Source organism: Borostomias antarcticus (genome assembly GCF_949987555.1).
Source record: "Borostomias antarcticus genome assembly, chromosome: 3".
In the NCBI taxonomy this organism is placed as follows: domain Eukaryota; kingdom Metazoa; phylum Chordata; class Actinopteri; order Stomiiformes; family Stomiidae; genus Borostomias; species Borostomias antarcticus.
The window spans coordinates 7,339,073-7,357,218 of NC_140236.1; the positions used below are offsets into that span (position 1 = coordinate 7,339,073).

Genomic DNA, 18,146 nt, shown 5'->3' on the forward strand with positions numbered 1-18,146 from the left:
ATTTCAACCAATCAGAGCATCCAATGGAAGTGTAAACGCAGGAGTAGCCAATCTCAGCGGTGTGTCGGCAAAGGTGTAGGCTCCGTCCCACACACATAAGGCTCCTTTATCCTTGTTGCATTGTGTTATTAATTGATTAGCAGTCGTACAGTGAGGAATAGAAGTGGGATCATTTAAGACAATTATTAACCCGTCTGTAATTTCATTGAGAGACCGTTTTTCCGCACTGCACCGGGAGTAGGATTGCCCACTGCGATTTCGAGCGCACCGCCTCGAATCATCATTGACCCCGCATACAAAGCTCGTCGCATACGCGCTGTCAGGACTACTGTTGTTGATGTCGTCAGCGGCCGCACTGGAGCGACCGTCAATTTCTGAGCGAGAATAGGACGTACAAAGAATTAAACTCTAGATTTGGCACACCGCTAACATGGGGGTTCTTGTGCACTGCGTTTTAATGTTTCTGATCAATTTGACATTTGGTTTGGACCAGAGAGCCTCACACAATGGAGTATCCGTTTTTAAGAAGAACCTTCTAACAGGTTTGAATATTGAAAAGAGATCTTTTCCAGCCCGCTTTCTCCCATCAATGGGCAACGTTAGAAGAAGAAGAAGTGCAGATCAAGGAGACACCTGTAAAGCCCTTCAGGGATACGACACCAAGTTAACTGAAAACACACACAACGTAAGTTCACCTCACCGGTCTGTGTTTACAAGTATCATTCAGTGTCACACATCTTCTCAAATAATATTATTAAATAGCCTATAGTGCATTCCAGCAGATGGGTGACAATAGCTTTAGCTGTAGATTTATTTTCTTTATTGCGACAATGGGCCAGAATGTACTACTCGGCTTCATAGCTTATGTGATCACAATAATATTCGTTTAAGGGGAGGAAAATGCTAAATTAAAACACATTGTAAAAACACCCATCAGAGCTTTGTGCGAGCTCCAACTTCCTTGAAAGTGGATCTTCTAGAATTACAGCTCCAAACAAAAAAAAAAAGTATCAGTCTTGATGTTTCAAAGGGTCGCAGTATAGTTCAACACAATGTTTAGTGTTTTATAGAAGTTAATTTTTAATTCAATTTAATAGTTTTTGAGCAGGTAGCCTATTTACCTAGGCCTATGTCTCAAACGCCAGTCACAAACCAGTACAACGTCACTCTTCATTCTCTATTCAAGGCCCTTTGAGCTGTCTGTAAACATGCCTGTGTGTCTCAGTTACACATCTCAAATGTTCCTCTAATGGCTATGACCTATATTTTTCCATGGATATCATAGTGACTGCCACTATACCTCCTTTTCAGTGAAGAAATGTCACTTTCTTGTAAAATAAGGTGTATAGCCTAAGAGAAAGTGACTTGTGTGGGTAGACTACTGTTCAAATACCCTGCATGAGAGGCTATCTCAGAGATCGTGTCTACTCTGCTGTCTTAATGATATGATCCTCAAATGCCAAAATCCTTAAAAAGTCCAGTGAGAAGAGTGTAGTCTAAATGTGGATGTGCATAGGATTTCACTGTATCAGCACAGGATTGTACAGCAACACCCCCCCTAAAAAAAACTCACAGCCAGACCATTTTGTTCAATTTCTCCAGCTACTCAGAATGTGCACTTTTGGCTACACAATATAGTTTTCCAGTATATTTAAATGATCATACACTTTAATGAACTGGAACTGCCAGAATAGAGAAGTAGCAAACTTCTGCAAAGTGACAGTAAGTTCCATAGAAACATATTGATGGCACAGTGAACCCAGAACTGACCATGAATACAACACAATGACCTTTGAGGCTTTTAGTTCCAAAACGAAACAAAAAGAAATACTGCACTCATCGCGTCCCAGATAAATACCAATGTCATGTATTACATAGCTTGTCATCCAAAGCCATTCTTATGTGATGGACTTGTGTAGCTCCTTTCCGCAGACCCAGAACTCTGTGGCAGCAATTGGGGTTAAGGTAATCTAAAGGATGAAGGAAGAATTCCAAGAAGCTCGCTTTGTGCTCTTGTACTCCAGAGCTGCTTTGGCTACTGTAGGTACTGGATCTGGTCTGCTCTTACACAATCTTTGAATGTCCTCATAGTGAAAGAGTGGAGGGCAGCTAGATGAGATTAGGGATTTAAGTGTCTTAATTCAGAGGAATGGAAGCGTGTTCAGGGAAAGGGAAGTATTTAGATCATTGTCTAAGGCCATGTAGTATAGATCATAGTATATATGTATCAATGTCTTAGACTATGTCGTTTAACTAGTTGTAGGAGAGTGAGTTTTCACTGACTAATTGATCTCATAAGTCCGTGTTTGACTGGTGATTGGACAGTGCCGGCAGTGGTTAGTCATAGCTGCAGCCTTCTCTGCTTAGAGGCCCTGTTGTCCATACAAAGCATTTATCCATTCTTAGAAGTGGTGCTTCACTTTTTGCACACAAGCTATGCTTGTGACACTCAGGGAGCGAGCGAGAGAGAGAGAGACTACAGGGCTGATGGGAACAGTTAATGAGTATGTTGACTTTGCACAACGTTCACGAGTTCTCCTCTTCCCTGCTTGATCGTGTCCGATTCAGAGTATATTCACATGATGGTATCACATGCTCAACACTGATTCGCATCTATGTTTGCAACAAAAACAAGAACGTGGAAGACAAAATGTTTTCACCAGCTGGGCTGTTATGTCTCTGCAATGATAAAACACTTAGCCTGTGTTGTTCTTTCTAGTTCTTAAACCTCTCCACGTTAAATAGGTGTACAACCTGATGATCTGACTCATTCTCTGTCTTTTCAGTTTGCCTTCAACGATCTGAGTGGTTCTGTATCACTAGCCTGGGTTGGAGACGCCTCAGGGGTGAGTTCTACTGTTCTACTGGTCCTGAGTCTGCATTCACCTGGCCTGATATTTCCTCAGAGGCCTTATATGCCCTCTTATATACGTAATCAAATCATCCCTGCAATAACATTATTCAGCTGTGACAGGATGACTGGACAGACTTCAAAAGATGACTCAGTAGCGGATATTTGATGGAGATGTGTGAATCTCAGCCGCTTGCTCTATGTGAAAACTGTGTGTTTACACCTTTGGTTTGGGACAGAGGAAGCTCTTTAAAATCAGGGTCTCGGAAGCATGAATAAAATATTCAGTTATCTTGTTCTTAAGCAGGTACCATGCTCCTCTTTACAGGTCATCCTGGCTTTGACAACATTTCAGGTGCCATTCTTCATGTTAAGATTCGGCCAGTCCAAACTTTATCGAAGGTAAGAGAATATGTTAACATGGCCCTCTACAGCTGTCTTATTATTATTAAATGCCACACTTATGGGGAGTGCAGACTATGACTGACACCCTCAACTCTCCATTTCTGTCAGCGAGAACTATGGGAAGTCGTTCCAGGACATCACCGGCCTCATCAACAACACTTTCATCCGCACTGAGTTTGGGATTGCCATCGGCCCTGAGAACTCTGGGAAGGTGAGTCTTTTTTAAATTTTATATGTCTGCTCAATGACCGTTTATTAGCCTGTTAAATTTGATTTTATCATGTGGTCAGAGTCTTTCAGTACTACATGAGCTCATATCTCATCATTATGTGATCATGTGATTGCGTGGTCTCTTTGGGCAGTTTTAAAAGCATGATTTAGAATGATTTAAATGATGTTTGAGTTTTAGCAGTTCATCAGTTTTATCAATTTATCAGTTTTACCAATTTTAATGTTTGTGTTTAATGTGTATGATGTTTTTGTTTTTAGTTGATCAGTGAGTACAGCTATGATGTCTTTGTATTCTGTATTTGTATTTTATTTTGTATTAATGTATGTTTTTATATTTGCTTCGTAACCAGGGCACCATTGAAAATGAGACCCTGGACACAATGGGCTTCCTTGGTGAAATAAAGAAAAAACAAATGTTGTTTTCTGTCCCAGGTGATCCTCACAGCAGAGGTGTCTGGAAGGGACGGCTCTCGTATCTTTGTCTCCAAGGACTTTGGGAACATTTTCAACCACCAGGACCTACCCTTCAACCCGCTGATGCAGATCATCTACAATCCCCACGATTCCAACGTGCTGCTGGTCCTCAGCAGCTCGGTAAGTTTGTGTGTGTGCTCATACTGGTCTTCATACCAAGAAGACCTATTACAGAGTGTTTTCACAGCCTGTCATCAGTTGGCCATGTTGGAGGTATTAGGGTACTGAATGTAGATAGCTAGCTAGAAAGGTCTATTGGTCTATCTACATTCATTAGCCTAATACCTCCAACATTAGCACACAACACATGAATACGTTTGCCTGGACTTTATTTAGAAAGAGGCTCTCATGCTTCCTTATCTGAATCACTTTATGGTCCTATACAATGTGTGTTTAGAAAAGGTAAACATTTGACATTTTCCATTGGGATGGAATGTCAGCTTATGGTAATGTGGTTATGTGAAACATGTTTTGACTTCTCGATAGCAACCATAGACAGCTCATGTTAAGGATTTGTATAATTTCTTTATGCAGCACTGTAGATATGGCAAACACCATGTACAATGTTTACATAGGAATCTTGTTTCTGTGCTTCAGAATGAGCTGTGGCTGTCGCAGGACTTCGGGGAGAACTGGAAGAAGCTCCATGACATGGTGTGTCTGGTGAAATGGTGAGAAACCCAGGAGTGCACCTGCTAACATGACCTCTCTAAAACCCCATTCCAAAAGCCTGAGTGTTCTCAACCAAAGATAAAAGGACAGTTCCAAAGATAAAGGGACAATTTCCCAGACCTAGATTCTCTCCTAGACTAAAAAGAACCTGAAATGGAGACAAGATGTAATATAATCCAGGACCTGGCTTCACCTGTGTCAACATCCATAATATTTGTACTGCTTCCTTATGGGTTTGAGAAACGGTCTGTTCAATGTAATTCAACATGGATATACTAATGGTATAGGTGATTGTGGCCCAGTTAAACTCAACTTCTCCCATCTGTCACAGGGTCAGAGAGTTCAAGGAGACTTTCTGGGATTACCGGGATAAGTTAGTTAGTTTGTAGGGTAGTCATGCTCTGTTTATAATGACTGAGGCTACCATTGTGATCTATGTGTGTGTGTGTGTGTGGGGGGGGGTGCTTTGCTGACCCAAGAGAGATAGATAGATGGGTACCTGCAGTTTATTCTCTGGAATTATGCTTGCCTTACTCTCCTTTAGGCAGCCTACTGATTAGTCTAAGGATTTGAATGTCTGAGCAGAAAGTGGTAGGAATCCCTCCCTCCCCCTTCACAGTGAAGCAGTAGAACCGCATTGCAGCGTGTTACTGTTTGACTGTTTGCAAATAGAAGGCCGAGCCCTTGTCCGGCAAGTCTTCTATTTTAGACGTGACTTACTTCCTGGTGTGCATCATGAAATGGCTTCAGTTGCCTTACAGGTTTGTTTACCCTCTGGGTCCAGTGCTGCGAGCACCAAGATGGTGTTTTAAAAGGAGAGCTGTGTGCTCTCTACCCCGACACAGTCCCAGCTGTCCCACGAGGCCTAACCTTGATGTGAACAGTCCACTCCAGAAAAATAGGTCAAGCTTAACTAGGGCAGTGAGTTTCTCAAGTTAACCTCAGACTCAACCTCAGGCAAAGTACATATTTGGGAAGGGCATGACCGTATGCTGAGGGTGTGCTGTGCGATAATAACTGTCAAGTCACACGATATTCAGCATAAGGGTGACGACACCAGTCACAAGTTCCTTTTAGGTGAGCAGGACGGGGGAGTGTGCCAGCAGGGCACTGCTTGTCCCTCTGCCGTCTCCATGCAACGGAGAGATCGAGCATGAATAAAACGTGACGCTCTCGCTGGGTATCTCAAGGCTGTTGAGCTTGTTATCGAAGTGTGTTTTGCATAGTAACCCAGATGGACTCCACGGCATAGATCTACCCCCTGTTCCAGATTCTGAAATGTGATCAGTTACACGTCAACGTAACTTTCCCAGCTATGTCTGTTTGTTACAAACCATATCATGGACATGTTCTCCTAGTTTCTTAGACTTTGTATAACAACAAAGAATGTCTGTGTAGATAGTAAATGTTTCCATGGCCTGTGAGCTGATATGAGGGTGACAGCTTGTCTGACGTGTTTGTCACTTATGTCTGATTTTAGGGGGATGGACAATGCCATTTTCTTTACCACCAACCTCAATGGATCTTGCAGTGAGTAACACACCGCTCATGCAGTTATTCAAGAATAGAATAGGATAGAGAATAGCCGTTGTTTCTTCAGGAGGAATTAAGGAATTTAAAAATAAGAAATCAAAGAGATCAGGAGAAGAATGCTAAGTGTGTGTGTGCGTGTGTGCGTGTGTGCGTGTGTGTGTTTGTGTGCGTGTCCATCTCTGTCTGTTTTTAGGTGACAGGGGAATGTTGAATTTGATGAAGACGACAGACTATGGGAAAACCATCAAGACTGTTGCCAGTAAGATCTTCTCCTTTGGTCTGGGAGGGCGTTTCCTCTTTGCCTCTGTCATGACTGGAAAGGTCAGTATCAGCGGCTATCAGCTAGCTAGCTATCAAGTCTCACAGAGCGTGTGCATGTGCATTGTGGATGTGGGTGTGGGTGGTTGTGTTTGTGTATCAGTAAACAAATGGTATTATTTGGAATACAGTGTGCGTGTGTGTCCTCAAAACAGGTTTCTTTTGCATGTGTGCCACTTTGTTTGCATATCTTTGTGTGTGAGCGTGGGGACATGACTGACGGTGTGTCTCTCTCTTTCTCTTTCTCTTTGCCTCCCTCTCTCTCTTCTCCCAGGGCACTCTGAGGATGATTCATGTGTCGGTGGACCAGGGCGAGGTGTGGAACATGGCCCAGCTGCCCCCTGTTGGTCATGAACAGTTCTACTCCATCCTGGCAGCCAACAACGATATGGTGTTCATGCACGTGGATCAACCGGGAGGTCAGTCAATAGTAGGCCTATGTTACACAACTACACCCTGTCTATCTATAGCTATCAGCCCTGTTTAATTAGTACACGTACCAACATTCCACACCGCTACTAACCAACATTCCACATTTATATACACTAACCAACCATGCTACAATTCCCGATTGCTTTCTGCTCACAGCACTAGACAGCACTTAACACTTTAGTCAGTTCCACTGACAAGTTAAACACACAAAGCACACAGGGTTTGCGACAAAAACGACGTAACTTGGCTTTGCGTCTTCTACTGCTGCCTAATCATATGGTCCTGGCATGTTATTAGAGCGCTGTGTGCATTATGTGTGTTTCAGACACAGGTTTTGGCACCATCTATGCGTCGGACGACCGGGGAACGGTCTACTCCAAGTCTCTGGAGCGTCACCTCTACACCACCACAGGGGGCGACACTGACTTCACCAACATCACCTCGCTGCACGGGGTCTTCATCACCAGCGTCCTGGCTGAGGGTGGGCTTACACGCACGCACACACACACACACACACACACACACACACACACACACACACACACACACATACCACACACACGCGCACACACACATACCACACACACGCACACACACACAAACAAACACATACCAAGGTTATAATAGTTTTGCTTTTTTCATTAGTTTTTATTTTTATATCGTTTTAACTTTGTTTTCAATTTCAGTTTAGTTTTGATCACGCACACACACACACACACACACACACACACACACACACACATACCACACACACACATACCCCACACACGCGCGCGCGCACACACACACACACACACACACACACACACACACACACTCACACACACACACACCAAGGTTATAATAGTTTTGCTTTTTTCATTAGTTTTTATTTTTATATCGTTTTAACTTTTTGTTTTCAATTTCAGTTTAGTTTTAATTAGTTTTAAAGCAGGTTTGCTAGTTTAGTTTAGTTTTTATTTTTTGAAAATGCTTAGTTTTAGTTTCGTTTTTTATTAGTTTCAGTACTAGTTTTAGTTTTTTAGTTTTTTTTTTCTCACAAGCTCATGTTGTTTCACTCCGTGTGAAACAATCCATCTGGCGCCCGTCAGGTTACTTCTGCGCAGGGATACAGCTAAAAAAAATGGAGGATAGATTTCATATCCACCCAAAATACTAGGCTTATGTATGAAATGAAAAAGACTAAAACTAAGGACATTTTCTTAGTTAGTTTTTGTTAACTATAATAACTTTGACACACACACACACATACCCCCCCCCCCCCCCCCCCACACACACACACACACGCACACACACACACACACACACACACACACACACACACACAGAAATACATGCAGACTAACTTACAGGATTTTCTCTCACTTTGTATTTTTCTCTCTCTCTCTCTTTCTATCTCTCTCTCTCATACACACACAGCACATGTGAGGTGTGAACATGTCTGAGGCCTCTCAGTTTCAGAGCGGGGTGTGAATATTTCATTAGCTGTGCAGTGTGAGGAGCTGTGTGTACACCAGAGAGAGAGCCCATTACAAGCTGGTCCTCTTGTGTCCCTAGATGGCTCAGTGCAGTCAGTGGTGTCCTTCGACCAAGGAGGGGAGTGGCTGCCGCTGCAGAAACCAGCCAACACCAAGTGTGACTCCACAGCTAAAGACCCCGACAAGGTAAACAGTGGATCAGGGGTGAGTCTGGACTCTGGAGAGAGTCTTACATGAGGTTGCGAAAGGAAAAAGTTCTCAAGACTTGATGGAAACAACGTTCCATCAGGCTTTTCGAAATACAATGATCAATAAATTACGTTATTTTTTTTATTTGTCATTCGTATACCAACATCTTGAACTGGTGTGATCCTAAGGACGGAATCATCATGTTATGGCTTTGCGTCATATCGGTTGTGACTTTCAACCGACTGACCAAAACAAGCGTTGATAAAAAATGTCAAGATCCTAAATGTTGCCCTCTCTCCGGCTGTGTCTCGCCATTCCAGTGCAGTCTCCACATCCACGCGGCCTACAGCACTGCGATGAGGCTGAACGTCCCCATGCTGCCTCTGAGCGAGCCTAACGCCATAGGCCTCATCATAGCCCACGGTACAGCAACTCCTCCCACACTCTGACCTCATAGCCTAAGCTCAACTGAACCACAGTGAAGGAGAGGCCTTGATATCCACAGTGTTGTTCACATGATTTGTTTACACGAGGATCAGATCCCGGCCGGTGTGTTTGTAATTATATTGTTAACGTAGAGCTGATCGTGGGTCAGCAGGCTGAGACGTCGGTCTACTCGGAGGCGTTTGATAGCTTGCACGCCTGATTTGGGTGTGGCCTTGCTCTCTAGTCTCTGACCTCTTCCTTTTGTGACCCTTACCCAGGGAGTGTGGGCGATGCCATCTCGGTGATGAAGCCGGATGTGTATGTGTCTGATGACGGGGGCTACACCTGGCTTCAGGCCCTCAAGGGCCCCCATCACTACGCCATCCTGGACTCCGGGGGTCTGCTGGTGGCTGTGGAGCACTCCGTCGCCCACCCCATCAACCAGATCAAGTGAGTCATACCGGGAGAGTTGAGGGTCATCTGGGTCTATATTTATTTGAGATGGAGAAATATGGATCCAATCCAAAACTGTTCATATTTCAAAACTGATCATATTTCTGAGTTCATACCCAGACTCTTTTCAAAAAAATCGTCAAACCCAGATAGACAGGACTTCCTCTGGTGTTATTCATAAAAACACCATACCCCGATCGCATTTTGTGAAACTCTCCGCAATCTCTTCATTTCTGGCTAGGTTTTCCACTGACGAGGGTCAATGCTGGCACGTGTACAACTTCACCAAGGACCCCATCCACTTCACCGGCCTGGCCTCGGAGCCTGGCGCCCGCTCTATGAATGTCAGCATCTGGGGATACAGGGACTCCCTCATCAGCCAGTACTGGGTCTCTGTCACCATCGATTTCAGGGAGCTGCTCACCCGTGACTGTGAGTTCCCAGCTGGGAGGTTCCAGCTATTATACTGTACCTGGGCCCCAGCCACAAGAATCACCTTGTTTGAGTGATAAAGTATATTTTATTTAACCTTGTTTTAACAAGGCAGATTGACTGAGTGTAGATCGTAATTGGGTGGTTTTCTGTGCACAAAGTCAAATCCTGCCTCTTACCTCCTGCCCTAGTCTGGACAAGGTGGTTTAAAGATCTTCAAGAGGAGATACAAGTTGGACATGTTTGTGGCTTAAGTTAATATAATAATAAAATATTCACTTAATTTCTCTCTCAGGCGTTGAACAGGACTACGTGCAGTGGCTGGCTCACTCTGATGATATCAGTGACCCCAACGACGGCTGCATGCTGGGCTACAAGGAGCGCTTCCTGCGTATGAGGAAGGACTCGGTGTGCTGGAACGGACGGGAGTACACGGTCAACAAGCAGCACTCCCCCTGCTCCTGCACCCTGGACGACTTCATGTGGTGAGACCCCCCCCCTCCCCTGCCCGCAGAACATATCCACGATACGCATAAGTTCGAAGTCCAATTACTGGACGTCATGCTACTCCTCCTATGTAACATCTCTTTCTACTCTTAGCAAACCGTTTACCTGTGGCCTGAATATTGCTTGTTTCGCAAAATATCCATGTGTAGAGGACTGTCTGATAGACCCCTTGCTGTCTTTGCTCCACTCTGCCCCCCTGCAGTGACTTTGGGTACTACCGCAAAGAGAACAGCTCCGAGTGTGTGGAGCAGCCGGACCTGATGGGCAAGGTTCTGGAGTTCTGTTTGCATGGCGAGGAGGAACAGCTGCAGACCAGTGGGTAAGGATGTCAGCCGGTAGCTGGCCACTATTCTGCTACTCTAACACTAAGGTTTGTTCCTTTCACCTCCACTGAGGTGTATAGAAGCTCTGTCTGTAATCAAGGGGGAGTTAAAGGTGCTGTATGTGGTTAGTGTTTATTTATTTGTTAGACTTTTTTTTGAAAGATTTTGAAAAATGCAACCGACAAAATCCCCGTCCCTCCCTTCAGGCCCCCTTCCAAAGCCACTCCTCCAAACTGGGAAAACAAATGACACTCGGTCGGTAGGCAGGTAGGTAGGTTGACAGGCAGGTGGGCCATCCAATAATTTCAAGTTGGCCACTCAAAATAATTGGACGCACTTATTACTTAGTCCTGCGACAGATTTATTTGCACTTTACACAGATGACAGATTTATTTGCACTTATTTTTTGATCACTGTTGTAATGGAATGAGAATTGGAAAAAATACAACAACAAATAAAACAAAAAAGCAAAGTGCATCTGGGCCAAACCACTGCACCTTTAACAAACTCAAACCTAGCCTGCACTACTTTGTTGTGTAAAGACAACCAGCTCGAACCTTGTGATACCCATCCATTTTTGACTTAAGATATAAATAAAGGGGTAGACTTGAAAGTGTCAAGCTATGTGTCTATGTCAGCTATGGGCTGACCAACTGGCACCAGTGTTCACAGTGTTTATTCAACTGATATTCAACACTAGCTGGCCCGGTCTGTCATACCCACATGCTTCAACGAGTCCATCTTTATCCCCGTAATGCAAAAAGAAATATTTCTCCACCTTTCTAAAAGTTTTTTTTTTTTTAAAGGGGGAAAAAAATAATTTGTATAAAAATGTTATCTATAGTACCTTTAAACAATAAAAAGACTTTGATTTGTATTTTTCCTACTATACGATATGTATACCCATAATGATCCTACACTCCCTGTCCTCAGCTATAGGAAAATCCCTGGGGACAAGTGTCAGGGAGGAACGATGCCTGAGAGGAAGGAGATTGACCTGAGAAAGAGGTGTGTCAGTGACCTGCTGGGCCCTGAACTACTGGTGAGTACCAACACCATTATCACTGGTTCTGCTGCAGTTCACCAGTGCTGCCTAGCCGCTCGCGCTGGGTGAGCATGAGCATGTAGAACGTCTGGATTAGTGAGGACTCACTTCTATTTTAGTTGTTTTATTATTGTTCCTTTCTTATTTCTACTGCATATCTTCATCATGTCGTCTCTATCTCTCTCTCCCTCTCTCTTTCACTCTCTCTCTCTTGATCCTGTTCTCCTCTCTTCAGACAGAGATCCATACCTCCAGCCGGGTGCCTATAGTGGTGACGGTCATCATCATCATGGTGCTCAGTTGTGTAGCTGGAGTCTTCTTTGTCAAGAAGTACGTCTGTGGTGGAAGGTCAGTACAACACACATTACATATCAGTGCATCCAAACCATCCAAAGAGTGTTTGTCTGCACTTTCACAAAGAACCACGTGACCATGTGCGTATTAGAATAAAGCAATTTTATTTAGCCTCGCACTAACACTCACATGCGCCTGCACCAAGGTTATAATAGTTTTGCTTTTTTCATTAGTTTTTATTTTTATATCGTTTTAACTTTTTGTTTTCAATTTCAGTTTAGTTTTGATTAGTTTTAAAGCAGGTTTGCTAGTTTAGTTTAGTTTTTATTTTTTGAAAATGCTTAGTTTTAGTTTAGTTTTTATTAGTTTCAGTATTAGTTTTAGTTTTTTTCTTCTTCTGTGCTAGCCTTGTGAGACTATCCTGATCTCGTGAGCTCACGTTGTTTCACTCCGTGTGAAACAAACCATCTGGACCACGTCAGGTTACTCCTGCGCAGAAACACAGCTAAATAAAATGGAGGATAGATTTCATATCCACCCAAAATACTAGGCTTATGTATGAAATTAAAAAGACTAAAACTAAGGACATTTTCTCTATAATTTTAGTTTATTTTAGTTAGTTTTGTAAACACACAATGCAGTTTTAGTTAGTTATCGTTTTTTTGTAAAGTCTAGTTTTTATTTTTATTTCAGTTAACTAAAATGTTTTTTCACACCTAGTTTTCGTTTTTTAGTTAGTTTTCGTTAACTATAATAACCTTGGCCTGCACACACACACACACACACACACACATACACAAACTGAGTGGAAAACACTATGTGCTACAGTGTGTCCCACTGTTGCAGGTTCCTGGTGCACAGGTACTCTGTGCTGCAGCAGCACGCAGAGGCCAACGGCATCGAGGGAGTGGACGAACCGCTGGACGTCAGCCATACTCACAACGGCAAGGTGGAGTTCCACGACGACTCAGATGAGGTTTGTACAGACACACACACATGAACACACACACACACACATCGGCTTCTATTGACATTTCAGTTGCCTCCGTTGTTGTCTCATGCAGTCTGTTTTTCGTAAAGGACCAACTCCATAGGAATGTTGACTTGAAAAAGGACAAATCCAGGCACTCAGATAAAGTAGTAAAAAGCCTTTATTTCATTGGGCTATAAGAACATTAAAAACACCAACATGTTTCGGCACGAAGCCTTTCTCAAAGTGTGCTAGACAAGAGAGAGAACAATGAGAACAAAGGGAGGAAGTTATAGCTTTGGGGCCCCGCCCACAGGTGAGAGGGCCTGCTGTCACAGTTGTAGTACCACAGGTCTCCTCCAGTGGTGCTCAGGAGAATCTGAGAGGGATCAGCAAACAATGTGTAAAAACCAGTACAACAATTGATAATGATCAAAAAGAACAATACATCCATGTTGTTTGCTCTCTGTGTTTAGGACCTCCTGGAGTAACAGACGGAACCTGCGGTGTTACAGAGGAATCTGTTCCCCAGCCCAACCCTGCGGCTGGATGCTATCCTTTCACTCTGATACTTCTTCAAAAGCTTGCTACTTCCTCCTCCCTCCCTTCACTGTGATCTCTGGCCTTCAGCACCTGCTTGAGAGCCTCCGTCACCCGCTCATTATGAGGTATCCAATGAATGTACAGAGTCTTTCTGAGACCCAACCAGCATTGAGGACCACCGACCAGGGGGAGGGGCTCGTGGTGTTGTGACTAATTGATTGAGAGTTTTTACTTTCTTGTTCCTGGGAAAAGTGGAGTGACGCGGTGGTTTTTGGACTGTTGACAAACCCGGCGTAATGGAACTACTGCATAAATGCTATATCCTTTGGATCCTTGGGAGATTCTTTCTTCCTAGTCCGTGTTTTGAACCTCTGCTTTATTAAAGCTACAATCTGTAACTTTCATTTCCAGTCAAAATGTGCTGCTCCACTTCTGTGGGTGAAGGCCTATGAAAATACAAACTGCGACTCGTTTGATTATTGTGGTGCCCTCGAAAAAACACAGACACCCAAACAAGAGGGTGTGGTTACTGCAGAATTCAAATAAATTATTAGCAGCTAAACTTTAGACCTACCAGCACAGTTTTAAGAACAACTGTCAGGATAGCACTTTAAACTGGAAGTCAAAATAATAGACATGTAGGGTTCTGGTTTTTAAAGCATGAGAGCATTAAAACACCATTGCATTATGGGTTATGCCTCTCCCTACTTTGATATCCGCTTCCATCGAAGATGTGTCTCCCCGTTACCTTACCCCTCTACTTGTACAGTACATGAATAGCTTTGTTTTACTCTGATGTATGTCTTTGGGTGTATGGTAAATAGGTTGCTGTCAACTTCTGTTGCTTGACAAATGATTCTGCTGAGACACCTACTTGGAAACTGCTATTTAAGTATTTGTTAATATATATGTTAAATACTAATGGCAATGTCCATATACCATTAATGTTTGATGGCAATAACATGTTTTTTTAAGTGTATCTGCACAAGCTTTCATAGCAACAATTATTAACCTTCCAAATCGGTTAGTTCTTAATTAATTAGCAAATCCTAACTTGAAATACAATTGCTCAACTCAAATTTCCCCCAATTGTCATGTATTGACATCCACGGAAGACAATTTGAGTTATTCACATATCAAGTTCTGATTTGACTCTAAAGAAAAGCTGTCTGCAGTATTAACTGCCTAAAGCACAAGGTCATTTGTATGTGAAACGTCTCTGTAGTTTAAGTTAGACTTTTTTGTTTCTTAAAATTTTAATAATTATAGTTGAATAAGCTAATTCTACAGTAATAAAAATAAATGTGAAACATACAGCAATGAATTTCATTGGGCAATAGGGCATGATCACCTTGTCACAGATACAAAGAGCAACTGTGTATTTATGTACATTAAATGTAGTCTGTTTGATAGAATTTAAGAAATGAGTTTACTAACAGGTGTTATCTAAGGTGTTTTATGGAATTTTAGCAGTTCTGCACTGTAGCTATTGTCTGTACCTATTGTAGTGAATATATGATGAGCAAATACTACTGAGTCACAAATACTACTGAGTCACATCTTGATTTGGTGACAGGGTCATGGAATTAGCTTCTCACATTAAGGGTAGATTTAATTGGGTTAGGCTGTTCTAACAATTTTGTATTTTTCTGACTATATGATATATAATTACATGCACTTGTTTTGGAATTTAATTGGTGAATGAATAGGCTTTAGTGAAATATCATGAATAAAGGTACAATATTACATGATATTTACAACAGGTACATGTTATCCTTTTACATGATCGCTCAAAGGGGATTTTGCTCTTTCTACATTTGTTGCACAACCTTTTTGTCTTTGTCTCTCATGTCATCCATACTGTAGGTTTTATTTATTTGCAATGAGCAAGTTCAGAGTGCAGTAACCGTGTTGTGTTAGTTAGTGTGAATGTGGTTGTACAAGTGCCTGGTATGGGGACAGTAAGTGTGCCCTCCCAATGAGAGGCGGGTGTGTTCTCCTATTGTCTGGCATCACCCCTGTGTAATCAGTTACATCCGTCTTGTTGGCACCCTTTTGTGGCACACTTACTGCTTATGTTAACTCAACAAAAGTAATGAATAAATATCTTTTTAGACTGCTTCATAGAAGCTCCCCTTGAATGCGTGATGATATGCGGTACTAGGCTAATTAATCATATTTTTGTCAGTAAAAAAAAAAAAAATCAACCCATAAAACAGAAACCCAAACAGGCTCTATTTGTGCTTCCCCGATACCATTTTTCAGCTCTTGCTGTGAAACAATCCAACTCCTACATGATTTGTATAATAGTTCCCTTGTACTGGAATACAATTGTGAGGGTTTGCTAAATGAAGTAATAAGTGGAATACATTGAATTTATAGCTGCTGCAGGAAACACTTGTTGAAGTCTTATTTAATGAAGATTTGAAGAATTGAGGCCTGACAATTTTTTTCTTATGAATAAAAACAATGTGTAAATTAATTCATTGTGATGGCCTATGTACTGTACATATACAATTATTACATATTTTTTATCTGTTTTTCTCTTCTGTATATTTGAGACCATTTGCTTTGGGTTGACCAATAAATTAACTTTGATCCCTTCTCTCAACTGTTTTTCTGGACCTAAGTAATAATTTGAGCCTGGAATGGACAACTCAATCATAATAGGAACATAACTCTCTTCTTCAGTCAATCAATCAAATTATAATTTAAGTGCATTTTACAGTGTTTGCAGAGATGATTAATTAAATTCTTCAACTCTGGTTAACTAGTTGACACAGGCTAGTGCTTTATTAGTTTTCATCAGAATAAGTCTTTTTGACATTTTCAACACTGTAGTAAAATAAACATCATTACCATCTCAGACTCAGATTCTGTACAAGAAGATGCCATCACTGTCAAAGAATTCATTCCCATGCTGAGTCACCGGGGAGGACTTAGTAGAACGCACAAGATCCTCCAGTTGCTCCTCTGTAAACACGTATCCATCCCAGCCCTCCTCTTCCTCCACCTCAAACACATCATCTGCAGCAGCATCCTCCTCTGCTCCGGAAAGTTCTGTCAGAGAGGAGTGTTTACTGGAAACAGGAAGTGAAACTCTATTCTTGGTAGGCAGAGGGGCAAGAGAGCCACCTGCAGTAGCCAGAGCTCTTATGCCATCTTCCCTGGGCATCAGACTCTGGCTAGGCAAAGTGACCAGGGCACCGCTGGCGCCTCCGGCAGGCAGCGTGGCTGGCGTCACGGGCCCAGGCAGCGTGGCTGGCGTCATGGGCCCAGGCAGCGTGGCTGGCGTCACGGGCCCAGGCAGCGTGGCTGGCGTCATGGGCCCAGGCAGCGTGGCTGGCGTCACGGGCCCAGGCAGCTGCGGCCTGCCCTGGCCTGGTTTGGCAGCCGTGGGTAGATATTGCTGCCGGAGCTTGGCCAGCACTTTGGCGTCCTGCTTGACCTTCCTCTCCGGGGTGGGGACAAACTTGCTACGGAGGACTCTGAAGATGACGTCAGGGCTGACGGAGAAGCCCTCAGCCAGGCGCTCGATGGTCCACTCCTCAGGTTCCTCCTGCTTCAGATACCTGGAGAGACATTTACAGGACAGTGGTAAATACAGATTTCTGCAACTATTTCCTATATGCAGCGTTTTAGTTTAAGAAACAGGGAATGTTGATTTCACAAAGTTAAAATCAGGGACAGTTTCTAAAAGGACAGATCTCTGACTGTTGAGATTTAAAATGTTTAAAATTGTCTAAACAAAAGTGATGGGAGAATCAATTACAGCATCAACAGAAAATTACAACATGCAAGCAGTGTGATTCTTTAGTTCCTCACCTGATCTGCTCCATCGCATCCCGGCTCAGCTGTCTCTCTGGCGTACCTTTAGGAGACATCTGTCTTCTGATCTGATGGTACTTCACAGTTCTCTGCTTTTTCCTCTCCTCTCTGAAAAGGGACAGAGAGTTAGTTGTGAGAAAGTAGGGCACTCCCACATTACGGAGTCAATATGAGACATACTGTTAGGCCTCTCACCCGACCAAGACTTGAAGCTTTTCTTCAACATCCTCCATGTCTGGTTCATCTTCAAACTCCTCGTTCCGCTGTCGTCTTGGTCTGTGGTCTGCAACCCCGTTCGCGTAGCTTTGTCCAGTCCAAACTTTAGCATCTCTGATTGCTTGTCGAAATCTCCCTGAAGTCTCGCTGGGCACCAGGAAACCAAGCCGAGAGGCCAACAAGGACACCATCCTGACGGACATGCTGAAGCCAGGGGCAGGGCTAACTAGCACCACATGGTTGGAAATGAAACAGCAATAAAATTGCAGTCTGGCTATTGTGTCATGGTAAGCAAGTGCTGTCTTCACATTATGATTCGCTTTCGAACATAAAACGACAAGATCGCATAATTTGTAGACGGACTAGCTAGCAAAGCTCTGGTCGCATAGTAGAAGCATAGAAGTGACCTGTCACGTGTAAATAAAATAACTTCCGTAAACATTATCTTGAGTGCTGAATTACATAATACCGCCACCTGCTGGAGTGGAATGTTAAGTCGTTATAAAATCCAAGAAGAGGACGAAAC

At 43.0% G+C, this 18,146-nt stretch overlaps 2 protein-coding genes across 2 annotated transcripts; one reads left to right on the forward strand and one right to left on the reverse strand.

Moving 5' to 3' along the window:
• The first annotated feature begins 525 nt into the window (after positions 1–525).
• LOC311307587 (sortilin-like) lies at positions 526–15,813 on the forward strand. The gene is made up of 20 exons (XM_084436412.1): positions 526–685; positions 2,787–2,846; positions 3,180–3,253; positions 3,365–3,467; positions 3,920–4,081; positions 4,559–4,632; positions 6,114–6,163; positions 6,360–6,487; positions 6,759–6,903; positions 7,242–7,397; positions 8,474–8,580; positions 8,904–9,006; positions 9,288–9,459; positions 9,704–9,894; positions 10,190–10,379; positions 10,604–10,720; positions 11,658–11,766; positions 12,005–12,117; positions 12,910–13,039; positions 13,510–15,813. The coding sequence occupies exons 1-20, from the start codon at positions 590–592 to the stop codon at positions 13,522–13,524; spliced, it is 2,295 nt and encodes a 764-aa protein (XP_084292538.1). The 5' UTR covers positions 526–589; the 3' UTR covers positions 13,525–15,813.
• Positions 13,281–17,985, reverse strand: ngrn (neugrin, neurite outgrowth associated). Its single transcript, XM_084436413.1, has 4 exons — positions 17,600–17,985; positions 17,402–17,512; positions 16,436–17,148; positions 13,281–13,412 (listed from the first exon to the last, which is right to left on the reverse strand). Exons 1-3 carry the CDS (start codon positions 17,821–17,823, stop codon positions 16,446–16,448), a joined length of 1,038 nt encoding a protein of 345 aa, XP_084292539.1. The 5' UTR covers positions 17,824–17,985; the 3' UTR covers positions 13,281–13,412; positions 16,436–16,445.
• Positions 17,986–18,146: the final 161 nt, after the last annotated feature.